The 22,711-nt window shown below is 46.0% G+C and overlaps 1 protein-coding gene and 1 pseudogene across 1 annotated transcript; both read right to left on the reverse strand.

Annotated features, from left to right (window-relative positions):
* Nucleotides 1-598: 598 nt before the first annotated feature.
* LOC122074929 (UDP-glycosyltransferase 74E2-like) lies at nucleotides 599-2,484 on the reverse strand. Its single transcript, XM_042639923.1, has 2 exons — nucleotides 1,834-2,484; nucleotides 599-1,600 (listed from the first exon to the last, which is right to left on the reverse strand). Exons 1-2 carry the CDS (start codon nucleotides 2,482-2,484, stop codon nucleotides 860-862), a joined length of 1,392 nt encoding a protein of 463 aa, XP_042495857.1. The 3' UTR covers nucleotides 599-859.
* A 966-nt stretch (nucleotides 2,485-3,450) lies between these two features.
* LOC122074240 lies at nucleotides 3,451-5,066 on the reverse strand (annotated as a pseudogene).
* Nucleotides 5,067-22,711: the final 17,645 nt, after the last annotated feature.

A 22,711-nucleotide genomic window follows, 5' to 3' on the forward strand; every position in this document is an offset into this window, starting at 1 on the left:
TACATTACACACCCCCAGCAAGGCTAGCAGGAAGATCTATATCCCTTTGTACCTTTCAAACCTTCTGGAAAGTTATATCTAGTCCCAATTAACATTATAAGGCTATGTTTGGTTGCCACGTGGAATGAAGTCACTTTCACTTTAAATTCTGATGGATTTAATTCAAGTTAACATGGTTTATGTTAAGCAAATAACCAAAATAAGGTGATGTAAAGTATTTGCTACTCGAAACCATTTTCATTATTCATATACGTGATAAGGTTCTCGGAGCCAGCAGACGAGCAGAGTACTCTATGCCTTCTTACATTTTGATGGTTTTAATCATTATTTAATTTTCTTAAAAAATAAAAAATAAAAAAAGATTAATAATCTATGTGAGGAGGTACAGTGTGGCTTAGTGTCAGTGAACCTTTTCCATTCATATTTTAATGATATAATGGCAGTGAATCCATTTGAGTAGAATTCCCAGGCAATAAGATTCAGGGCAAAACAAAATGAAATGGTTGTTTTCTTGATGGCTAGAATGATTTCATTGACTGGTCCAAAAATTCTACATAAATTTGTGTTTAGTATAAGAAGACTTTGGATAATCAAAACAGAAAATAATTTCACTCTTTTGTTTTATTTAGTTGGAAAAGAACTTTAAACCAATCAGGTACAGTAAATGACTTGGAGTCATTTGAGTGAAAAGTTGGGCACTCCGCCGTGCTGCCCAGACTTTTATCTCTCTTCCACCTTATGCAAAAGATGTCCATGCCCATGTGTGTCCAGTACTGTCGTTGGTTGGAGTCACTACCTCCAGGAAAGCTAGATGTGTGCCAAACCTCTGCCCCAATCCAAATTATGGAGTTACACCATTTTATAGACACCTTGAGGGGGCACCACATAATAGAGCAACAAATTCTTCAATGTTCCTGTCTGAACTTCCACCTTCATCTACTGCCTCTTTCGCAAGCTCTTTCCATTTGATAGCATTATTTCTAATCTCCTTTCCTTTCTCTGCTCCTTGCATAACTTCCCTTATACATGCTTCTATCTCTTCCTTTATTGCCACCCCCTTTTCATCCACCTTAGCTCTCAAACCCATTCCCCAAACATCCTCAATATATTTTGCATTCGTTGGTTGATCAGTCCATTGTGGCAATCCCACCATTGGTACACCTAAGCTCAATGATTCCAATGTTGAATTCCATCCGCAATGTGTCACAAAACAACCCACTGCTTTGTGAGACAATACCTCCAACTGAGGACACCAAGGGACCACCAATCCCTTCTCCAATGTCTCTTCTACAAAATTGGTTGGAAGCTTATTCTTCTCTGATTGCCTCACTACCCACAAGAAATGATTATTGCTATCCTTTAGGCACAATGCTAGTTCTTTCATTTGCTCAACTCCAAGTTCAGCTAGGCTTCCAAAGGATATATAGACAACAGATCCAGTTTCCTTCATGTTTAGCCAGTTCATGCAGGTGTCTGTGCAAGGATTAAAAAGATTGAAACCATAATCTTCATCGCCTTCAATTCTCTTGTCGAGGTAGATGGATGGCACGGTTGGTCCGATCGTCTTCAATGGCCATATCTTTGCCATTGAATTCACTATCTGTTGCAGAGCATACAACATTACATGATTAGTTTATATACAGAATTAAGAACACAACTCAACTCAATTCAATCCAACTAAAAGGGGTTCTTTCTGCTATCAACTCTATTTCAAATCCATACTTGTAAATTATAATTACTAGTACTAGTTCTAAGCTATGTATACTAGCACCATAGTTTTCAAAACAGGACAGGATCCCTTTCTGCTTGTATCTATTAACAGATAATGCTTACCTCCTGCTCCAGCTTGTCAAATGAGTTAAAAAGGACCAAATCTGCCTTGTCGATGTTGGAAAATTGGCTTAAAAGTAAGGTTAGTATAGTTGGGTACGATCCAAATATAGAAACAAAAGACGGCAGATCAGTGATTGGAACCGGTGGCAATCCAGGGATAGAAATTTCTGTGCCGGCCAGTGGTAGTTTGAGTAGACCCCGTTGCACATGGTAGTAAATGCTGCAAACAGTACAAGATTGGGTGAAGAAGGCAGCACCAACTAAGTTGAGCTCTTTGGCCACATCCAGAGCCCAGGAAAGAAAAGGGTCATACACAACACAGCTTATAGGATCACCTGAGCTTTCTTGTTTCTTGATGAGTTCTGTCAAGGTTTGTGAGCCCACCATCTTAAAGCGCTCAAAGTACTCCTCAGTGCTATTTTCTTTCTGCCAGCCGTCGTCATAGCCGTTGGAGAATGTCTCGACTTTTATGGGTCCAGTTGGGGCGTGCATAGTCATAGATTTGGCAAAATACTTGGTGATGGCCAGTGTAACTCTGAGCCCTTTGGAGAGCAATCTCTTGGAGAACTGGAGGAGTGGGTTAATGTGGCCTTGGGCTGGGAAGGATACAACTAAAACATGAGCATGAAGAACACTCTCTTCCTTCTCCATTCTTAAGAGTTTGTTCTTATGATTCAAGAGTCCTTTATGGGTTATTTATATGATCTAACTAGTGTGTGAACTGGGAAGAGCGTCACTGCTTGCGTTAGCAAAGGGGTTGCCTACTAGTTAATTAAGACAAATACATGGGTCTAGCCGTTGGATGCTGCCTTGGACGCCAAGGCATTGAAGATGATTTTTTTTCTCAGAAGCTGTGGTTTAATTGCCTTCCCAAACAAGGAAATAGTAAAACCAGAATGACCCATCCTAATCATACTCTGGAATTCAAACCATTTTCATTATTCATTATTCAAGTTACCATGGTTTATAATAAACAAATAACCAAAATAAGGTGATGATAAGGTTCTCTATGCCTTCTTACATCGATTGTTTTAATTATTATTTATTTTTCTTAAAAAGAAAAATAATAATCTATGTGAGGAGGTACAATGTGTCTTAGCGTCAGTGAATCTTTTCTCTTCATATTTTAATGATATAATGACAATGAGTCCATTTGAGTGGAACTTCCAGGTAATGAGATTCAGGGCAAAACAAAATGAATGGTTGCTTTCTTGATGGTTAGAATGATTTCATTGACTGTTCCAAAAATTCTACAAAAATTTGTGGTAGAGAGCGGCAGTGGGTAGTATAAGAAGACTTATAATAATCAAAACATAAAATAATTTCACTCTTTTGTTTTATTTATTTGGAAAAGAACTTTAAAGCAATAAGGTACAGTAAAATGACTTAAGAGTCATTAAAGTGAAAAGTCTAGGCAGGCGGCCATGTTGCCCAGACTTCTCTCTCTCTCTCTCTCTCTCTCTCTCTCTCTCTCTCTCTCTCTCTCTTCCACCTTATGGAAAAGACGCTCATGCCCATTCCCTTGTGTGTCCTGCACTGTCATTTGTTAGAGTCACCAACTCCAATAAAGCTAGCTCTGTGCCAAACCTCTGTCCTAATCCAAATTACTTAATTATATCATTTTATAGACACCTTGAGGGGGCGTGACAATAGTAGAGCAACAAATTCTTCAATATTCCTATCTGAACTTCCACCTTCATCTACTGCCTCTTTGGCAAGTTCTTTCCATTTGATAGCATTCTTTCTAATTCCCCTTCCTTTCTCTCCTTCTTGCATAACTTCCTTTATACATGCTTCTATCTCTTCTCTTACTGCAACCCCCTTTTCATCCACTTTAGCTCTCAATCCAATTCCCCATACATCCTCAATATATTTTGCATTCGTTGGCTGATCAGTCGATTGCGGCAATCCCACCATTGGCACACCTAAGCTCAACGATTCCAACGTTGAATTCAACCCGCAATGTGTCACAAAACATCCCACATAGCCTTGTGGGATAACACTTGCAACTGAGGACACCATGAGACCACCAATCCTTTCTCCAATGTCTCTTCCACAAAATTGCTCGGAAGCTTCTTCTCCTCTGATTTCCTCACTATCCACAAGAAATGATTATTGCTATCCTTTAGATATAATGCTAGTTCTTTCATTTGCTCATCTCCAACTTCAGTAAAGCTTCCAAAGGATGCATAGACAACAGAACCAGTTTCCCTCTTGTTTAGCCAGTTCATACAGTCGTTTGTACATGGATTGAAAAAGATTGAGATCGTAATCTTCATCGCCTTCGATTCTCTTGTCGAGGTAGATGGATGGCACAGTTGGTTCGATCGTCTTCAATGGCCATATCTTTGCCATTGAATTCACTACCTGTTGCAGAGCATGCAACATTACATGATTAGTTTAATCCAACTTTCATATCCTAATTAAAAAGGGTCAGCGATATGGAACTTCTTTCTCCAATCAACTGTATTTAAAAAAACCCGTACTAGTAAATTGTAATTACTATTTCTAAGCTATGTATACTAACACAATAGTTTTCAAAACTGGATTGGATCCCATTCTGTTTCTGTTTAGAGAAAAACAATGCTTACCTCCTGCTCCATCTTCTCAAATGAGTTAAAAAGGAGCAATTCTGCGGAAAATTGGCTTAAGAGTATGGTCAGTTCCACTGGGTGCGATCCATATGCAGAAACAAAAGATGGCAGATTGGTGATTTCAAGGGGTGGCAATCCAGGGATGGAATTAATTGTGCTGACGGCCACTGGTAGTGTAAGTAGACCCTGTTGCACATGATAGTAAATACTGCCAACAACACAAGATTGGGTGAAGAAGGTAGCACCAATTAAGTTGAGCTGTTTGGCCACATCCAGAGCCTAGGGGAGGAAAGATTCCTACACAACACAACTTATAGGATCACCTAAGCTTTTTTGTTTCTTGATGAGTTCTGTTAAGGCTTGTGTGCCCACCATCTTAGAGCGCACAGGGTACTCCTCAATGCTGTCTTCTGCCGGGGGAGCTTCGTCGAAGCCGTCGGATATCGTCTCGATTCTTATAGGTCCAGTTTGGGCTTGTATTGCCATAGACTTGAAAAAAAACCTGCTGATGGCCAATGTAACTCTGAGCCCTTTGGAGACCAGTCTCTTGGAGAATTGGAGAAGTGGGTTAATGTGGCCTTGGCCAGACAAGGTTACAGCTAAAACGTGAGCAAGATAAGCACTCTCTTCCTTCTCCATTCTTAATTAGAGTTTGTTCTTATGATTCAAGAGGTCTTGATGGGTTATTTATATGACTCAATTACTAGAGTGGGGAAGAGAGTCAATGCTTGCCTCAGTAAAGGGGTAGCTCACTAGCAAATTGAGATAAACACTTATGTTTCAAAACTTAGAATCTGATCAGAATTGGTCGAATCAGGAATCAGTCAATTCGGATTGGAAACTTAGAATTTGATCAGAATTGGTTGAATCAGTCAATTTGGATTAGAAACTTAGAATATGATCAGAATTGGTCGAATCAGAAATCAGTCAATTCGGATTATAAACTTAGAATCTGATCAGAATTGGTCGAATCAGTCAATTTGGATTAGAATCAACCATGAAGTCTTATGATTCAGGTTTCAAATTTTCTCCAGCTGCTAGGGGGCCATGTCTTGGGTGCATGCCCGGGTCTTACGCTAGGTTGGAGAGAATTTGAGTCTATTTATATGACCAAAATAGAGTAGGAAGAGTGACACTGCTTTCGTTAGCAAAGGGCCAACTCAGTAGCTAATTGGGACCATGGTTTTAAGTATCGGTATCTGATACGGCCAAATTGATTGCCCAGTAGGGTAAGGACACGCGTCGCGCACCTGGACACGTGTTACCCACCTGACAGAGGCTGTAAGGACTCTACCACGTTAACTGCGTGAAGAGAATATCCCCACGAAGGGGATAGGACGTATCTGAGTAGAACTCTAAAAGGAAAAGAGGTGGACTCGAGGACTCCTCCTCCAAGGAAAAGGGAAACCCTAAACCCTAAAAGCTATATAAGAGGCCCAAGAAGAAGGAAGGAGGTAAGCATCAATACCCACACCATTACTCCTGTAACAAAAACTGTGCGGCCGATCCCTAACTTAAGCGTCGGAGGACTAACCCCGGACAAAGCTCCGGGCCTCTACCGTTTGTGCTTGTGCAGGATCAGCTCATACGGATTTTGGGCAGCAACAGATTGGCGTCGTTTGTGGGAATGACAGTAATGGTGGGGAGAACCTACAACCGTAAGAAGACGAGAGCAGCATCGAACATGAACATGGGGGAGGAGGAACCTTCAGGAGGGCTCCCTCCCTCGACGAAAATTGGACAAGAAAGGGGCAACGATGATCGGGAAGGTTCTGTGAGGTACCATCGTTCGGTCAGATATTCGGTGTGCGGAGATAGTAATCCTTCGCCCCCTCCTGGAGAGCAGGAATATGTGATAAGGGAGCAGTTCGAAGCCCTCTAGGACAAATATGACCGAATGGCCGAGGCAATGAAGGAAGTCTCCAAAGCTGTCTCTCAGAAGACCGGCGGAGCGTCGCAAGGCCCCCACATCCAGTCTGAGAGAGCTCGAAACAAGGACCAGAGCAGTACAGGATCGATAAGGTCCGGTCATAACTTTCGAAACCGAGCAATGAGGGAAAGTCCCGCACCCAGGGGAAGGGCGCGGCGTGCCGCCAGAGACCCACATGGGGAACCATGCCAAGGAGACGAACAGAGGCAAGAGGACTCGGGGTTAAAGCAGATGATCCTGGACCTGAAAGATGACGTCAAGAAGGTGGCAAAAAATCAGACGGGAGCTCGTGAGCCAGACCTCACTAATAACACGACTCTAGCTAATGAGGTCATGAGGGACCCGTTCCGATCGGCTTTCGCCTGCCCAAGTATGACACTCATGATAGGTCTGGGGACCCCGTCGATCATCTAGAAGGCTTCAAGGTTGCCATGCAGTTCCATCGAGTCTCGAAAAACATTATGTGTCGCGCCTTGCCATTGACGTTCAGAGGAGTGGCAAGGCTATGGAACAACCGTCTACCGACAAAGTCGATCCACAGCTTCAGCGATCTAAGTTACTTCTTCGTGAAGGGATTCTCCAGTAGCCAACCCCTTCAGAAGACTACGTTGAACTTGACCAACGTCAAGCAACATGAAGGAGAATCACTGCAGAACTACATGAAGCGCTTTCAACAAGAGAAGATCACGATCAGAGGTCTAGACCCGAAAGAAGAGTTCACAGCCCTGCTGGGAGGCGTCAAGGATAAGGAGCTGAAAAGGTCTTTGGCGAAGCATACACCTAGGAACCTGGCCGAGCTAAGAGTTCGATGCGATAAGTACACCCAGATGGAAGAAACCCTTCAAGCCGATGAAGAAGTCGAAAGGAAGACGGGAAGGAAAAGGATCTCAAGGGGCGACGACAAACCCTCCGAAGAAGGCAAAAGACAGAAGTTTGAGTGCGGTCGGGCACCCAGTCCACCAAGGAAGTTTGAGAAATACGCACCCCTGAACTGGAGACGAACGGAGGTACTGATGCAGATAAAGGACTCCCCGGATGCCAGAGCCATGAAGTGGCCAGGGAAGATGGGACGGCACCCCGAGAGACGCAATATGAACAGGTATTGCCACCTCCACAAAGACCACGGCCACGACACCGAAGATTGTTGGTACCTCAAGGGGGAGATAGAAGGAATGATCCGAAGAGGATATCTAGGCCGATTTGTGGACCGCGAAAAGGAGGATGCCCAAGACGGTAATGACCGTAGGGATAACCGTCAGAGAGATGGCAGAGGCCGCTATGAAAGAAGGGGGCCTGCCCGCAGAGGCAATCAGGAACGACGAAGGGACCAAACACCCGAGGAAGCTAACCATCGCCTCCTAGATGAGAATAAGAGCCCAACTAGAGTAATAGCGACAATTTGTGGAGGCTTAGCCGCTGGAGAAAGTTCAGTCTCGGCCAGGGAAGCAAAAGCCTATGCGAGAAGCGTGCATGTGGCTGAATGGTCGAACAAGAAGGCGAGGATGGGGACGATTATTTCCTTCTCAGACGAAGATCTGGAAGGGGTGCACACCCCGCACGACGATGCCCTGGTAGTCACCATGACCATAGCGGATTGCAGAGTGAAGAGGATCCTAGTGGATAACGGAAGTTCAGCTGATATCCTGTTCCTAGAAGCTTTCCGAAAGATGGGCCTGGACGAAAGAAAGTTGAAGAAAGTCGAACACCCGTTGCAGGGATTCTCCGGTGCCCCAGTAAAAGTGGAAGGATAGATTGAGTTGCCATTAAGAGCTGCACCGGAGATCGCCAAGTAACAGTCATGATCAAATTCCTGGTAGTAGGCATTACCTCGGCATACAACGCCATACTAGGGAGGGTTGGTTTGAACCTACTAAAGGCCGTCGTCTCCACCCCCCATCTCAAGATGAAATTCCCAACCAAGAACGGGGTCGGGGAATGTCGAGGCGATTAGGAGGCATCCCCGAGGTGCTATGTCACTACCTTGTGGGGAAGAGAAAAGGTGAGCGCTCCCTATAGAAGATCTACGCGATGACGCCAGTTATCAACGGGGGAGCCGGCTGAGGATCTGGTATAGGTCAAGGCCGAAGAGGGGGATAGCGCTTGGCAATTCCAGATAGGGGCTACAATGCCAAGGCAACAGCGAGAAAAACTCGTCTCATTCCTCCGAAACAACTCTGACGTCTTCGCCTAGTCGGCTTCAGACATGCCTAGAATAGATCGAAAGGTAATAGAACATCATCTAAATGTTAACCCGATGAAGAAGCTGGTGCAACAGAAGAAGAGGACTTCCGCCCCCGAAAGGCAGCAGAAAATAGACGAAGAAGTAACGAAGATGCTGAAGGCCCAGTTCATCCGCGAGATCCAATACCCGGAGTGGATATCCACTGTGGTGATGGTCCCGAAGGCAAATGGAAAGTAGAGGATCTGCATCGACTTCACCGACTTGAACAAGGCCTGCCCGAAGGTTGCATACCCCCTGCCGAAGATAGACCTCCTCATTGATGCCACGGCAGGATACGAGGCGCTGAGCTTCATGGATGCATACTTAGGGTACAATCAGATCAAGATGTCAGAGGCTGATGTCCCAAAAACATCTTTCGTGACCGAGGGAGGACTATACTGCTATGAAGTCATGCCCTTCGGGCTAAAAAACGCAGGGGCCACCTATCAAAGGTTGGTGAATAAAATCTTCAAGGGGATGATTGGAAAAATCATGGAAGTGTACGTGGACGATATGCTCGTAAAAAGCTTAAAGGCGGAACGACACATTCAAGACTTAGAAGAGGCGTTCCAGGTGCTGAGGGGTACGGTATAAAGTTGAACCCAGCAAAGTGTGCATTCGGAGTAGCCTTGAAAAAGTTCCTCGGCTTCATTGTCTCGGAGAGGGGAATTGAAGCCAACCCGATGAAAATACAAGCCATTCGGAATATGAGGTCACCCCAGAATGTGAAACAAGTCCAGGAGCCAACAGGTCGGGTCGTCGCCCTAGGGCGATTCATGTCTCGGTCGGCAAACAGGTGCCTCCCCTTCTTCAAAGCACTGAAGGGGACCAAAAAGTTTGAATGGACGGAGGAGTGCGAAAAGTCCTTTGAACAACTGAAGGAGTACCTGGCCGCACCCCCACTGCTGACGAAGCCAAACACCGGGGATACCTTGCAGCTGTACCTTGCTGTATCAGCAGTGGTGGTAAGCGCAGTTTTGACGAAGGAAGAAGGAAGGCAACAACGGCCAATATACTACGTCAGCCAAACCTTACTAGATGTCGAAACAAGATACAGAAAGACGGAGAAAGTGGTGTATGCCCTGGTAACAGTGGCAAGAAAGCTGAGGCCCTATTTTCAATCGCATACGTTATGCGTACTCACAGACTAGCCCCTGAAGAAGATACTGAAGCGGCCGGATATGTCCGATCGCCTGGTAAATTGGGCCATAGAGTTGGGAGAATTCGATATCCAGTACAAACCGAGAACCGTAATTAAAGCACAGGCCCTCGCAAACTTCATCGTCGAGACGACGCTCCCTGATGATCCCCAGGAGTTTGCCGAGGACCGAGGAGAAAAGGCTTGGACATTGTACGTGGATGGTGCTTCCAACAATGCAGGAAGCGGCGCAGGAATCATATTGGTCAGCCCCGAGGGTTTCAAGATAGAATACGCCCTATGGTTCGACTTCGATGCCTCCAACAATAAAGCAGAATACGAAGCGTTAATAGCCGAAATTAATCTGGCACGGGCTTTGATGGTACAGGAGCTGGTGGTGTATAGTGACTCACAACTCATGGTACGACAGGTGAATGGAGACTACAAAGCCAAGGAACAAAGGATAGCTGGGTACTTGAAGACAGTGCGAGAAAGAATAACAACCTTCAAGGATTTTGAGATAAGGCAAGTGTCACGGGAAGAGAATGCTAGTGCTGACGCACTATCGTAATTGGCCATCTCCGACTTCACTGACCTCAGACGATCGGTGTATTTTGAAGTGCTACCACAGCCAAGTACCGAAAGACCCCAAGAGGTATTACCTATAGGCGAACACGGCCATAGTTGGATGGATGCCATAACCGAATACCTCAAGGAAGGAAAGCTCCCAGAGAATAGGGACGAGGCAAGGAAAGTACGAATGAGGTCAGCACGCTTCCTTCTGAAGGACGAGACACTGTACAAAATAGGGTTCACCGTGCCGTACCTCAAGTGTCTGGACCCCGCCGATGGCGAGTACGCACTTCGAGAGGTGCATGAAGGGATATGCGGCCAGCACCTGGGAGCCCGGGCCTTGGCACATAAAGTGCTAAGGCAGGGTCTGTACTGGCCGACAATGAGGAAGGACACGAAATCATTAGTTAAGAAGTGCGTCAAGTGCCAGATGTTCGCCCCCATTCCCAGGCTACACTCTACCGAGCTCTCATCTCTATCGAGCCCAATACCATTCGCCATGTGGGGAGTCGACATCCTGGGCTCATTCCCCCTGGCCACGAGACAGAGGAAATTTATCGTGGTGGCGGTAGACTACTTCACGAAATGGGCAGAAGCCGAAGCACTGGCGACGATAACCGAAAAGAACGTAAGGGACTTTTTTCAGAGGGTGGTAGTCTATCGATTTGGAATCCCTCGGGTTGTGGTAACGGATAATGGAACTCAGTTCGCCAACCCGACCTTCGGCTTGTTCTATGATGCCCTCGGCATTGACCACAGGAAAACCTCTGTCGGTTATCCACTGACTAACAGGCTGACAGAGGTAACCAACCGTACACTGCTTCAAGGAATAAAGAAGAGACTGGATGACGCCAAAGGACTATGGGCAGACGAGTTGCACCACATCCTCTGGGCTTACCGCACAATCGAGAGATCGGCCACCGGAGAAACACCCTTCATTTTAACTTACGGCACTGAAGCTATACTTCCAGTGGAGATAGGGGCCGTAACCCATCGGATTCAGTACTACAATGAAGAGGAAAACGATGGAGGGCTCCGAGCAAATTTAGACCTCTTGGCCGAAGTCAGGGACGCCTCGCAAGAAAGGATGGCCACTTACCAACAGAGGGTTGCGAGGCACTACAACACCAAAGTTCGAAAGAACGAGTTCAGAATGGGTGACCTTGTCCTCAAAAGGGCTGAAGTATTAGACCCGAGACATCAAAGGAAGCTAGCTCCAAATTGGGAAGGTCCGTATAGAGTCTCAAGGGTAATACGACCAGGGTCCTATCACCTGGAGACTACGGGGGGAGAAAGGGTACCCCAATCTTGAAACTCTGAGAACTTAAGAAAATTCTATCAGTAGTGAGGTAGCAAGCACACTTGCTTTTGTAATTTTTACAATTTTTACAATTTTTACTCCTATGCACTTTTAAGTTGTAATTCCTCATCCTAAACTCCGGAGGATCTTATTCATGAAAAATACGAAAGTTGGTTTACGACAATTGAGAGGAATTCTCCTGTCTGGTGACCTTAACTCTACCGAACGGATACAGCCGAAGGTCCTCACCTCAGTCGAGGGCTTAGGCAAAGGTCGAGCCGACCTGATCGAAGGTCCTCACCTCGGTCAGGGGCTCAGGCAAAGGTCGAGCCGACCTGACCGAAGGTCCACACCTCGGTTGGGGGCTCAGGAAAAGGCCGATCTGAGCTGACCGAAGGTCCTCACCTCGGTCGGGGGCTCAGGTAAAGGCCGAGCCGATCTGATTGAAGGTCCTCAGCTTGGTCGGGGGCTCAGGCAAAGGCCGAATGGACCTGATCGAAGGTCCACACCTCGATCGGCGCAGGCCAAGGCCGAGCCAAACTGATCGAAGGTCCTCACCTCGGTTGGGGGCTTGGGCAAGGGCCGAGCTGACCTGACCAAGGGTCCTCGTCTCGGTTCGGGGCTCAGGCCAATGGTCGAGGGGACCTGATCGAAGGTCCTCAATTTGGTAAGGAGTGATGACGGTCGAAGGATCTACCCTCGGATGGACCTTTGAATCAATACCAGAGTTTAAAAGACCCTTCGGCCGGAGCTGAGGGGGAACACAACACTTGGTGAAAACCACGGTTGTTCAAGATCCCTTAAAAGTCCATAGCCCTCGGAGTCGGGAAACCTCTCAGATAAGCTGAGGGAGCGGGACCGAGCTGTGCTAAAATAGACATGCAGATCCTTAGGCTGCCAACAATGGGTTTTGACCTTCTTGCACCTACCTACGGGCTAAAGATCACCTTACCTGAAAGAACATGAAAAAGTTGAAGTCAAAGCATACGAAGGAAAATACATTCATTAAAAAAAAAAAGACCTGAAGGCTGAGAGTACATAAAAAAGACCCGAAGGCCGAGAGTACATAAAAAAGACTCGAAGGCCGAGATTACATGAAGAAGCCCGAAGGCTCATATCAAAAACAAAGCTTAAAGGCTGAGCCAAGACCTAGGGTGGCTTCAGAGGGCTTCCATCGGATTCATGGCCTCATCCTCGACATGGTGGGTCTCCCGATCGGAGCCATCGTGACCGGGAGTCGGAGGGACCTCGCGTTGTGGCTGAACCTCACCTTCCTCACTGCAGCATCTACCATCGACATCGGCAACCTGGGCCGCCTCAATACCCTCCTCTTTGAAGATGAGCCTGTTGTCCTCGAAAGAGACCCCTGGGTAACGCTCGAGGACCCGGACCTCGGTAGCCCATTGTGAACCCAGGGGCGATGGCACGTTTAATCTCTTCCCGAAAGTCCTCGGAGGATCTATACTTCTTGGCCCCTCGGGCCTCGGCCTCCTGAACCCTTGCCTTCATCTGTGACTTCAGCTCCGCAAGCTTCAGATCGCATTCCTGGTGCGTGAGGAGGAGGTCCATTTCCAGGTGCTCCACCTTCTCGAGGAGGACCGAACGCTCATTCTCCAGGACTGCCTTCTCTCGTTCGGCGATCTCGAGGTCTCGGCCCATAGCTTCAGCCCGAACCGCCAGCTGACCCATTTGGTTTTGGGCCTACATGAGACACCGATGGTCAGAATGTTATGGTGAAAAATAAATAAAGGTTAGAGGACCGAAGCTTACCCTGGCCATATAGATGCAGACATTGGTTATCATCGCCGCCATCCCTTGTCGTTGAGGTTCGGCTGCATCTCAGGGAAGACTGCCCTTCATCACCAGCTCACGAGCAACACGCCCGACTGCCAATGTGTCGTCTTCCTTGACCGACCACTGAGGGATAAATCCAACTTCGGCCCTCACGTTCCCCACCCTCGGGCTTCTGAAGTCCGCGACGGGGGAGGAGTCTTGGGCAGGCATGTCATGGCCTGGAGCGACGAGGGCCTGGACTGCCTCGGCGCTTGGTCCCTCGCCCCTAGATCTTTTCTTCAGAGTCTCGGAGGAGGGCCCCTTCTTCTCTTTCCTCTTTGGCCTCTGTTTCTGCTAGGCATCCCGTGCCCTAGCCTCCCTTATTTGGGCTTGCCTCGTCACTGCGGCAGCCCTAGCCTCGGCCCTGGAGATTTGCACTACATGAAGAAACGAAGGGAGTCAGTACGAAACACCGACACCCGAGGGAAATAAACTTGGGCTGGCCTTACTCACCAGGGCTAAGCCCGAATCTGAACAGTATGGCGTCAGACTTAAGGCAGTCGGCCTCGACTGGAGGGCAGGTTTCTTGCCTCCTCGCCATCGCCAACGACTCAGTGTCTGCCCCGAAAAGGGCAGGGGCGGAGTTTACCTCCCTCAGGTCAGGGATATCCCAGACGGTGTCGAAGGGCACCCCCTCGGACGACCTCACAAAGAAGAACTTCTCCTTCCACCCGTGGATCGACGTTGGGTAACCACTTAGCAGTCCAAGGTCCTTCCGGGGGAAGAAGTAGTACTAGCCCGAAAGCCCCTTACAGGCCTGAAGGAAGAAGCAGTTGATGAAGAGAGGGAGGGAGAGAGACCTCTAGTGCCTTGAGAAAAGGACGACGAAGCTGAGCACCTGCCGCCATCCGTTCGACGTCAGCTGGGTCGGACAAATCCCGTAGTGCCGAAACACTCGGGCGAAGAAGGGATGGAGGGGAAGCCGAAGGCCGGCCTTAAATGCCTCCTTATACAAGCACAACTCTTCAGAGTTCCGATAGCTGGCTCGATCAGACGGTCTGGGCAATCGGAGCTCGAAAGCGTTTGAGATACCGAAGGAGGCCCTCCGCTCCTCCAGTTCCAGCTCATCCATGGTGGATACGATGTGGAGAGCCTCCACCTCTAAGGGTTCCTGGGTCTGGGCTCAGGAATCGAGCATCCTCTCCCTAAATCCTGCACTGTTTGAGCCACCCTCGGACCCAGACGGTGATGCCATAGACGATGAGTCACGGGCAGAGGGCAAATCGGTGTAGTCCGAGGACATTCCTCGGACCTCCCCTGGAGTCCGACGCCTATGGTTAGACTTTGTCCTCTCGGAGGACGATGGACTGTAGCCCGATGAACAAGACATGGAACTTACTTTCAGAGTATTGCTAAACTAAAGAAAAGCCGAGACCGAGGGTAAGCTCTCCAAAGGAAACACTGAGACCGAAGGAAGGCTCTTCGAGGGAAAAAGAAAAGTGCTCCACAAATGGGCCCCCACACTATATAGATGGAAGAAAAATGGTACGACTACCCGAGCATTAATGGCGCCGCCACGTCACCGAGTACGAACCCTCGAGGTTTGCGCCCGAACGGACCTGATCGAAGGTCCTTACCTCGGTTGGGAGTTCAGGCAAAAGTCGAACGGACCTGACCGAAGGTCCTTACCTCAGTTGGGAGTTCAGGCAATGGCCGAACGGACCTGACCGAAGGTCCTTACCTCAGTTGGGAGTTCAGGAAAAAGCCGAACGAACCTGACCGAAGGTCCTTACCTCGGTTGGGAGTTCAGGAAAAAGCCGAACGGACCTGACTGAAGGTCCTTACCTCGGTTGGGAGTTCAGGAAAAAGCCGAACGAACCTGACCGAAGGTCCTTACCTCGACTGGGAGTTCAGGCAAAAGCTGAACAGACCTGATCGAAGGTCCCTACCTTGGTTGGGAGTTCAGGCCAAGCCGAACGGACCTGACCGAAGGTCCTCACCTCGGTTGGGGGCTCAGGCCAAGGCCAAGCGGACCTGATCGAAGGTCCTTACCTCGGTTGGGAGTTCAGGAAAAAGCCGAACGGACCTGACCGAAGGTCCTTACCTCGGTTGGGAGTTCAGGTAAAAGCCAAACGGACCTGACCGAAGGTCCTCACCTCGGTTGGGAGTTCGACCAAGGTCGAACGGACCTGACCGAAGGTCCTCACCTCGGTTGGGAGTTCAGGCCAAGGCCGAACAGACCTGACCGAAGGTCCTTACCTCTGTTGGGAGTTCAGGCAAAAGCCGAACGGACCTGACCAAAGGTCCTTACCTCGGTTGGGAGTTCAGGAAAAAGCCAAACGGACCTGACCGAAGGTCCTTACCTCGATTGGGAGTTCAGGCAAAGGCCGAACGGACCTGACCGAAGGTCCTTACCTTGGTTGAGAGTTCAGGCAAAAACCGAACGGACCTGACCGAAGATCCTCACCTCGGTTGGGAGTTCAGCCAAGGCCGAATGGACCTGACTGAAGGTCCTCTCCTCGATTGGGAGTTCAGGCCAAGGCCTAATGGACCTGATCCAAGGTCCTCACCTCGATTGGGAGTTCAGGACAAGGCCTAATAGACCTGATCCAAGGTCCTTACCTCGGTTGGTAATTCAGGAAAAAGCCGAACAGACCTGACCGAAGGTCCTCACCTCGGTTGGGAGCTCGGTCAAGGTCGAACAGACCTAATCGAAGGTCCTCACCTCGGTTGGGAGTTCAGGCCAAGGCCGAACGGACCTAACCGAAGGTCCTTACCTCAGTTGGGAGTTCGGCCAAGGCCGAATGGACCTGACCGAAGGTCCTCACCTCGATTAGGAGTTCAGGCCAAGGCCGAACGGACCTGACCCAAGGTCCTTACCTCGGTTGGGAGTTCAGGAAAAAGCCAAACAGACCTGACCAAAGGTCCTCACCTCGGTTGGGAGCTCGGCCAAGGCCGAACGGACCTGATCGAAGGTCCTCACCTTAGCTGGGAGTTCAGGTAAAAGCCGAATGGACCTGACCGAAGGTCCTCACCTCGGTGGAAGTTCGGCTAAGGCCGAACGGACCTGATCGAAGGTCCTCACCTCGGTTGGGAGTTCGGCTAAGGCCGAACGGACCTGACCGAAGGTCCTTACCTCGGTTGGGGGCTCGGGCATGGCCGAGCTGAACTGACCGAAGGTCTTCACGTCAGCTAACCGAAGGTCTCGATCGCAAGAAGAACTAAAGCCGAAGCAGAAGGAATAAGGCTGAAGGGACGCAAAGAAAGAAAAAGAAGGAAGAAAAGGAGAAAGAAAAGAGAAAAGATGACAAAAAATTTGATTACTCCCATAGGAAGAGTCTCATGCGGGAGTAAGGGGGCTCCTGATACGGCCAAATTGACTGCCCAGTAGGGTAAGGACACGCATCGTGCACCTGGACATGTGTCACCCACCTGACAGAGGCTGCAAGGACTCTACCACGTTAACCGTGTGAAGAGAATATCCCCACGAAGGGGATAGGACGTATCCGAGTAGAACTCTAAAAGGAAAGGAGGTGGACCCGAGGAGGACTCCTCCAAGGAAAAGGGAAACCCTAAACCCTAAAAGCTATATAAGAGGCCCGAGAAGAAGGAAGAAGGTAAGCATCAATACCCACACCATTACTCCTGTAACAAAAACTGTGCGGCCGATCCCTAACTTGAGTGATTTCAGGGGTAAAACAGTAAAAAAATAAGTACTTTTTTGAAAAACAAGGGGCAAAAATGAATGATATGCACCGATCCTCTCCGATATTAATCCGGCAGAGCAATACCGGTACTGATAACAAGAACTAAATCCATAATTGGGACAGATGCTTGGGTCTGACTTGGCCATTGTTTCAAAAATTGGAATCCAATTTGTCGATTCTAATCAGATTTTGAAAAATCGGTTGATTCGGATAATTGGAATCAACCATGACTAGTTCGGTTGATTCCGACCAATTCTGACCAGATTTTGATTGATTTCAACTGATTCCGGTTGATTCGGATTGAAATCGGCATCGATTTGATCCCGGATTCTGAATTTCATAACTTACTCATGAAAAAACAGTTCCTTCTAACCATCTATTTCTAATCATCTGAGTCTCCTGGCCTTTGTTGCCAAGATTGTGTAATAAGGTGTACTTTGTCTTTGTCCATCTCAAGTCTCCTTGTGGCAGTAGGAATTTCTTCCCCCTCTTTCTGCTGATGGCGCGTAGTATGATTTGTTATCAGAGGAGTACCAATATAAGACCGTTGTATGGATGGAAGTATTCCAGAAATGCAGAAGACGAACTTTTGATGCCATGACGTTGAAGCAAATGAACCAAGGTGGGTTGAGTCATATCAGAAGGCACTCTCCTTAAGGTCTGAAACGCCCCCTACAGAAGTACAATTGGGATTCCTGCGTTTTACCTCCAAGATCAAACAACCCTGTGATCTCTGTCTGATTGTACACAGACTTTGATCATTTGGGAGAGAAAGGCTAGGCTCACCAAGCATGGTTTTGTAACACTGTTTTACGTAACAAGTAAACAGAGAACAGAGAAGGAGGGGAGAAGACAGAGAGGAAATTGTCAAAAATGTATCTTTTCTATTCTGTCCAAAACAGAGTATATAGATATTCATATGGGTGCTAACCATACACTATACAAAGGCACTTGTCCACGTAGAGACACCTCTCTGTATTCATATAGACATGTCTATGTATGGACACCTCTTTGTATGTATGGGTGTGTATCTACGTACCTATACGTATTTGAATTTAAAAAAAATTCAAAATTGGTGTGTGGTGTAAAAAGATAAGAATCCTTTGATCTGCAACAGCACCTGTATCTGCATCCTGCCTCGCCCTGGCATGGAACGTTCGGTGCAGCTTGGCTAGTGCTTCAAAAGCACCCCAGGAACACCCCCCCCCACACACACATGACAGGGAGAGTATCACTTGCACCCTTAAGTAACAAGTCTATATACATACCCACATTTCCAACTCTCTTTTTCCAACGTGAGACTAAACAACTTGTTCTAAAGGAACATTTTTCATTCAAAACTTCCCTCCGACACTTTTGAGCTCAAGACCCAAAATTTAAAGTGAAAATTAAAGTAAAAAGTAAAACAAACGGAGATGTCACAATTATGAAACTTATATTAGTTCAACATCATCTCTATTTTCCACATCAACCACTTCTTGGAAATTATGATGCCTCTTGAAACAATCTCTTTCCATTATTTCTCACATCACTCTTACTGTTTCCTTGACTTGTGGTGCTTTGAGGATACTCTAAAGATCTCATCTATTAAAGTCTTTCTCCATATAAGGCCCCCTTTCTTTTTAGTATCAACCCTACCTTTACCTTTCTCCTCCTAGTGCTGCAACTGTGCTACTTACCATTCAAACTCTTTGACTAATTTTGTCTCGGCCCCAACACACCACCCCCACGCTGCCCGCACCAAAAAAAAAAATAAAAAAAATGGAGCAAGCTAGCACGGTACCTCCATTTGAAGCCGATAGGCCCTATCCATCAAGGGGTGAAGGTAAACATGCTAAGCTCAATAGTGAAAAAGAGAAAAAGGTAGATCAAATACTAAAGCTACGTACTATCTTCGATCATGTTGAGAGGCAAAATCCTCTTCCCATGATTTTTGCATCTATGACTGTGTGATTGGGAATCTTAACCCACCCAATTCTTTTGGTGATCACCTTATATCTCTCTGGAGAAAATACTTGACAAGACTGTCATTGTCACAATATTGAAGTGGGGTATGAGTTTTCCTTTTCTGCTTGAGATTTGAAAGGCTTACCCATAGTTTATTAAAGTTCCCTAGAAACTAAGCAGATTTTTGGAAGAACAAGATAACTGAAACTCTTCCTGTCATGGAACTTTTCCCAGACTCCCCTGATGCTAAGATTAGCTAATGGAATTACTACTCTCCCTACAGACGAACCCGCTGCTCTCCAACCCTGTAAGGGTAGTGAACACAGATGATGCGGACCTTTTTGGGTCGAGTCTCGGTTCTCTCTCCCCTATCTCTTATTCTTGGGGGTTTTGGGTCCTTGCCACTCATTCTACCTCTTGGTGACAGAGGGGGATGGGGAAGCATGAGTGTGGGAGTCGAATCTAGGATGAGGGCCTAAAACCCTATTGTGGAGCTCAATTCCAGTTAAGGGATCGAACTTGAATTTCACTTCATATACATAGTCTTTACCAAAGGTTCAAGTTTGTATCGGGTTACTGGGGTGGGAAAGTGTTAGGCACCCACCCATCCAGAAAAGTTGATCGATGCTCGGATTTTGAATATTCTCTCACAAATTTATAGGACTTGGCTGTATGACTATACTTGATAGATTATTCTAGTAGTATGCTTTCATGAGAAAATTGTAATTCATGCTATTCTATTTTAACATATGACATAATGTTGGCAACAAATCACAAGGGTCTGTCTTCTACTATGGGTTGACCGTAAAATTGTTGGCAACAAATTGCATGGTCTATCTGCTACGATACGCTGATCGTAAAAAGTTCTTCTGCAATCCAACTTGTAGAAGGTTCGTATGGGGTTGCGGGCGTGCCAGAATCATCCAGACTCAAGAGAATGTTTTTGACTTCTAATTAGGAGATGTGAGCACTCCTCTTGCCTCGATCACTCCAAGGACTTTTAATGTTCTTTGCAGAAATGTGATGCAAGGATTAAAAAAGATGAAGACAAATTATGGTAACTCATAGATAAGGGAAAAATGTAATATTTTCTCTGTTGATATTCAATATACCACAAATACGATCTGCTGTCTCTGTTGATGAACATACCAGAAAAAAAATTTTCTATCTCTGTTGATATTAAACATACTAGGAACGTGATATGTATCTCCGTTGATGTAAAACATACCAGAGAGTGATTATTACACTATGAAATGAAGTACAAAACTTGAAAGAAGTACAGGACTTCGAAAGGAAAATATTAGTATAAAAAAAGGAAGAAAAACGACATGAAAGATAAAAAACGGAATGAAAGATAGACTTGATATCTGAGTTTGTTTGATTTGTTGATGATCCCTTCCTCCTTCCACCATAGTCTCTTTTATAGTTTTATTTGAAAGATCCTCCTCTTTTGGCAGTTTCGTAACTGTAGGAACCCATAGATCATGTCTTTAGTGAAGTAGTTAATTGGTTGTAACTGCCTTAACCACTTAAGCCACATCTGTGTAACTTCCTTGGAACTAAACCACGTTTGTACAAATTATGCTAATTGACAATCGGTTAAGCTGACCGAAAAGTCAAAATAGATTAGCTGATCGTAAAAATTCAAAATTAGTCAGCTAATCGTAAAAATTTGAATTGAACCATGTTTGTACGAATTATGCTGATTGACAATCAGTCAAGCTGACCGAAAAGTCAGAATTGGTCAGCTGACCGTAAAAAGTGAAAATCGGTCAGCTGATCGAAAAAGTCTCAATCCACTAACCGTGCTTAGAATTGATCAATTCATAATCCAAGTTCCTCATCTATGGTTTGACTGTAGTTAAAAACGGTTGATTCATAATCCAAGCTCCTCATTTTCAGTCAAGCTAACATAAATTTTACTTGGAGCCAACTCATGTTGGTATAATTTCTATCTCTAAGACTTTTTCGTGCAACGATCAGTCCTTTAATATAGGTTCCTTATCATCTGATTGGTTAATTGCCTTGTGCATTGACCGTGAATCGTCTGGTTCATAGAAATTTCAGATTGTGATACCGACACATAAATAGTGTTATATTATGCCTATGGAGATTGAAGGACTTATCGGAGTTCAGTCGTTGATGACGTTTGAAAAGGGGAAAACCTCACTGCTTTGAATGTGAACTTTTGATTAATTGGTCAAGTTAGGTGTGCGGGCTTGACCTTCTTCACTTCTTGGAAAAATCGGATTTTAGAAGTTTCATGGATTTTTGCGAAAATTATAGGTTTTCAATGTTTTTCTTGCTATTTTTGTGAAAATTTTGGATTTGCTGTAGAATTTTAAGATTCTAACAAAATTTCTAGGATTCAACCGAATTTTTGGGCCTTTTAGGATTTCAGGGAAAATTAGGGTTTCTAGGATTTTTTGGTCTTTTGTATATTTTTGGACATAATTTGTGAAGGAAGTGGTACACTATTTATAGAGGTGACCTAGGATGGCATTTTTGTAAATTTGAGGGCAAAAAAGATGAAGCTTTCTAGGCAGATCCACCAAGGGTTGTAGGATCTTGGGTGGATCCACCCAGAATCAGGGTGAGTCACCACCCAAGTATAGGGGATTTGACAACTGGACCAATTCTGTGACTTTTAGGACGTGCTGGGGGCTATTTGGACATCCAACTTTGCCATGTAATATATCGACAAAAAGGGATTTTCAAGTACTATCCAGTGCTACAGGACCAAGGATTTAGGGGACTGTATCAGTATCTATTGGTATCGGTGTACCGATATCAATACTGATCCAGATCAGATCGATGGGTATCAATCGGTTTTACCCCTGATTTTTTTTTTAAAAGTACTAATTTTTTACTATTGTACCCTGAAACGATAGGAATAATCTGATCCGGATCAGTTAAGGATTAGGGATCAGCCTCAATCAATACCAATCTGATAAGGTCGATACGAGACCAATACTTTAAACCATGTGTAGGACTCAATCTCGTTATTGGGTTGGAAATCATTAAAAATGTGAAAACAAGTAATTTTACCATTTTCTAGTGGGGGAACCAATGATTGCTTTTTAGGTCATCCTCGCACCATTGGCTAATACTTGGTTTGACATGTCAATCTTTGACATACCAATATCGGACTTTGTTGATTCAAGGGATTTTGGTAGGTTGGGTCGTATTTGTGTCTTTTCCTGAAAACCAAATCTTCCTTGAAAGAGAAAGTACAAGTTTCATACACATTCGATATTCATCATCATCGTCGGGTGGGTGGGTGGGTGGGTGGGTACAAGTCTCTTGAGATTCCAAAGTTGTGGATTGAATGTGACTCGGTGGCCGTGGTTTCCTTATTGTTTAAGCAGAAGGTCCCGTGGATTGCTCGGTAAAGATGGTCAAATTGTTTCAAGTATTTGAGCTCAGGGTGGGTGGGAAATTAGGCATCTTTAAACCACCAGTATTTCGTAATTATCCTCCGAGGACCGAGCCATGCACTAAAGCAACTCTAAATACCACCTCTCAAGCCTCACCTTCTAAGAATTCACGACATTCTTTGTCTCCACCATAATCTCACCATCCAAACCATAGTTGAAAAAAATGGGAACAAAAAATAAAATAAAATAAAAAAGGGAAACATATAGCATGGGTTTTAATCAGTGAAAAATTTCAAATGTTTCGAAAAAAAAAAAAAA

Source organism: Macadamia integrifolia, chromosome 3, assembly GCF_013358625.1.
Source record: "Macadamia integrifolia cultivar HAES 741 chromosome 3, SCU_Mint_v3, whole genome shotgun sequence".
NCBI lineage: Eukaryota > Viridiplantae > Streptophyta > Magnoliopsida > Proteales > Proteaceae > Macadamia > Macadamia integrifolia.

Excerpts from the sequence above, each read along its gene's own strand:
- LOC122074929 (XM_042639923.1), bottom strand. The coding sequence starts at position 2,484 with ATGGAGAAGGAAGAGAGTGTTCTTCATGCTCATGTTTTAGTTGTATCC. Across the intron at positions 1,601-1,833 it reads TTGACAAGCTGGAGCAGGAG|ATAGTGAATTCAATGGCAAA; the intron begins GTAAGCATTATC and ends GCTCTGCAACAG.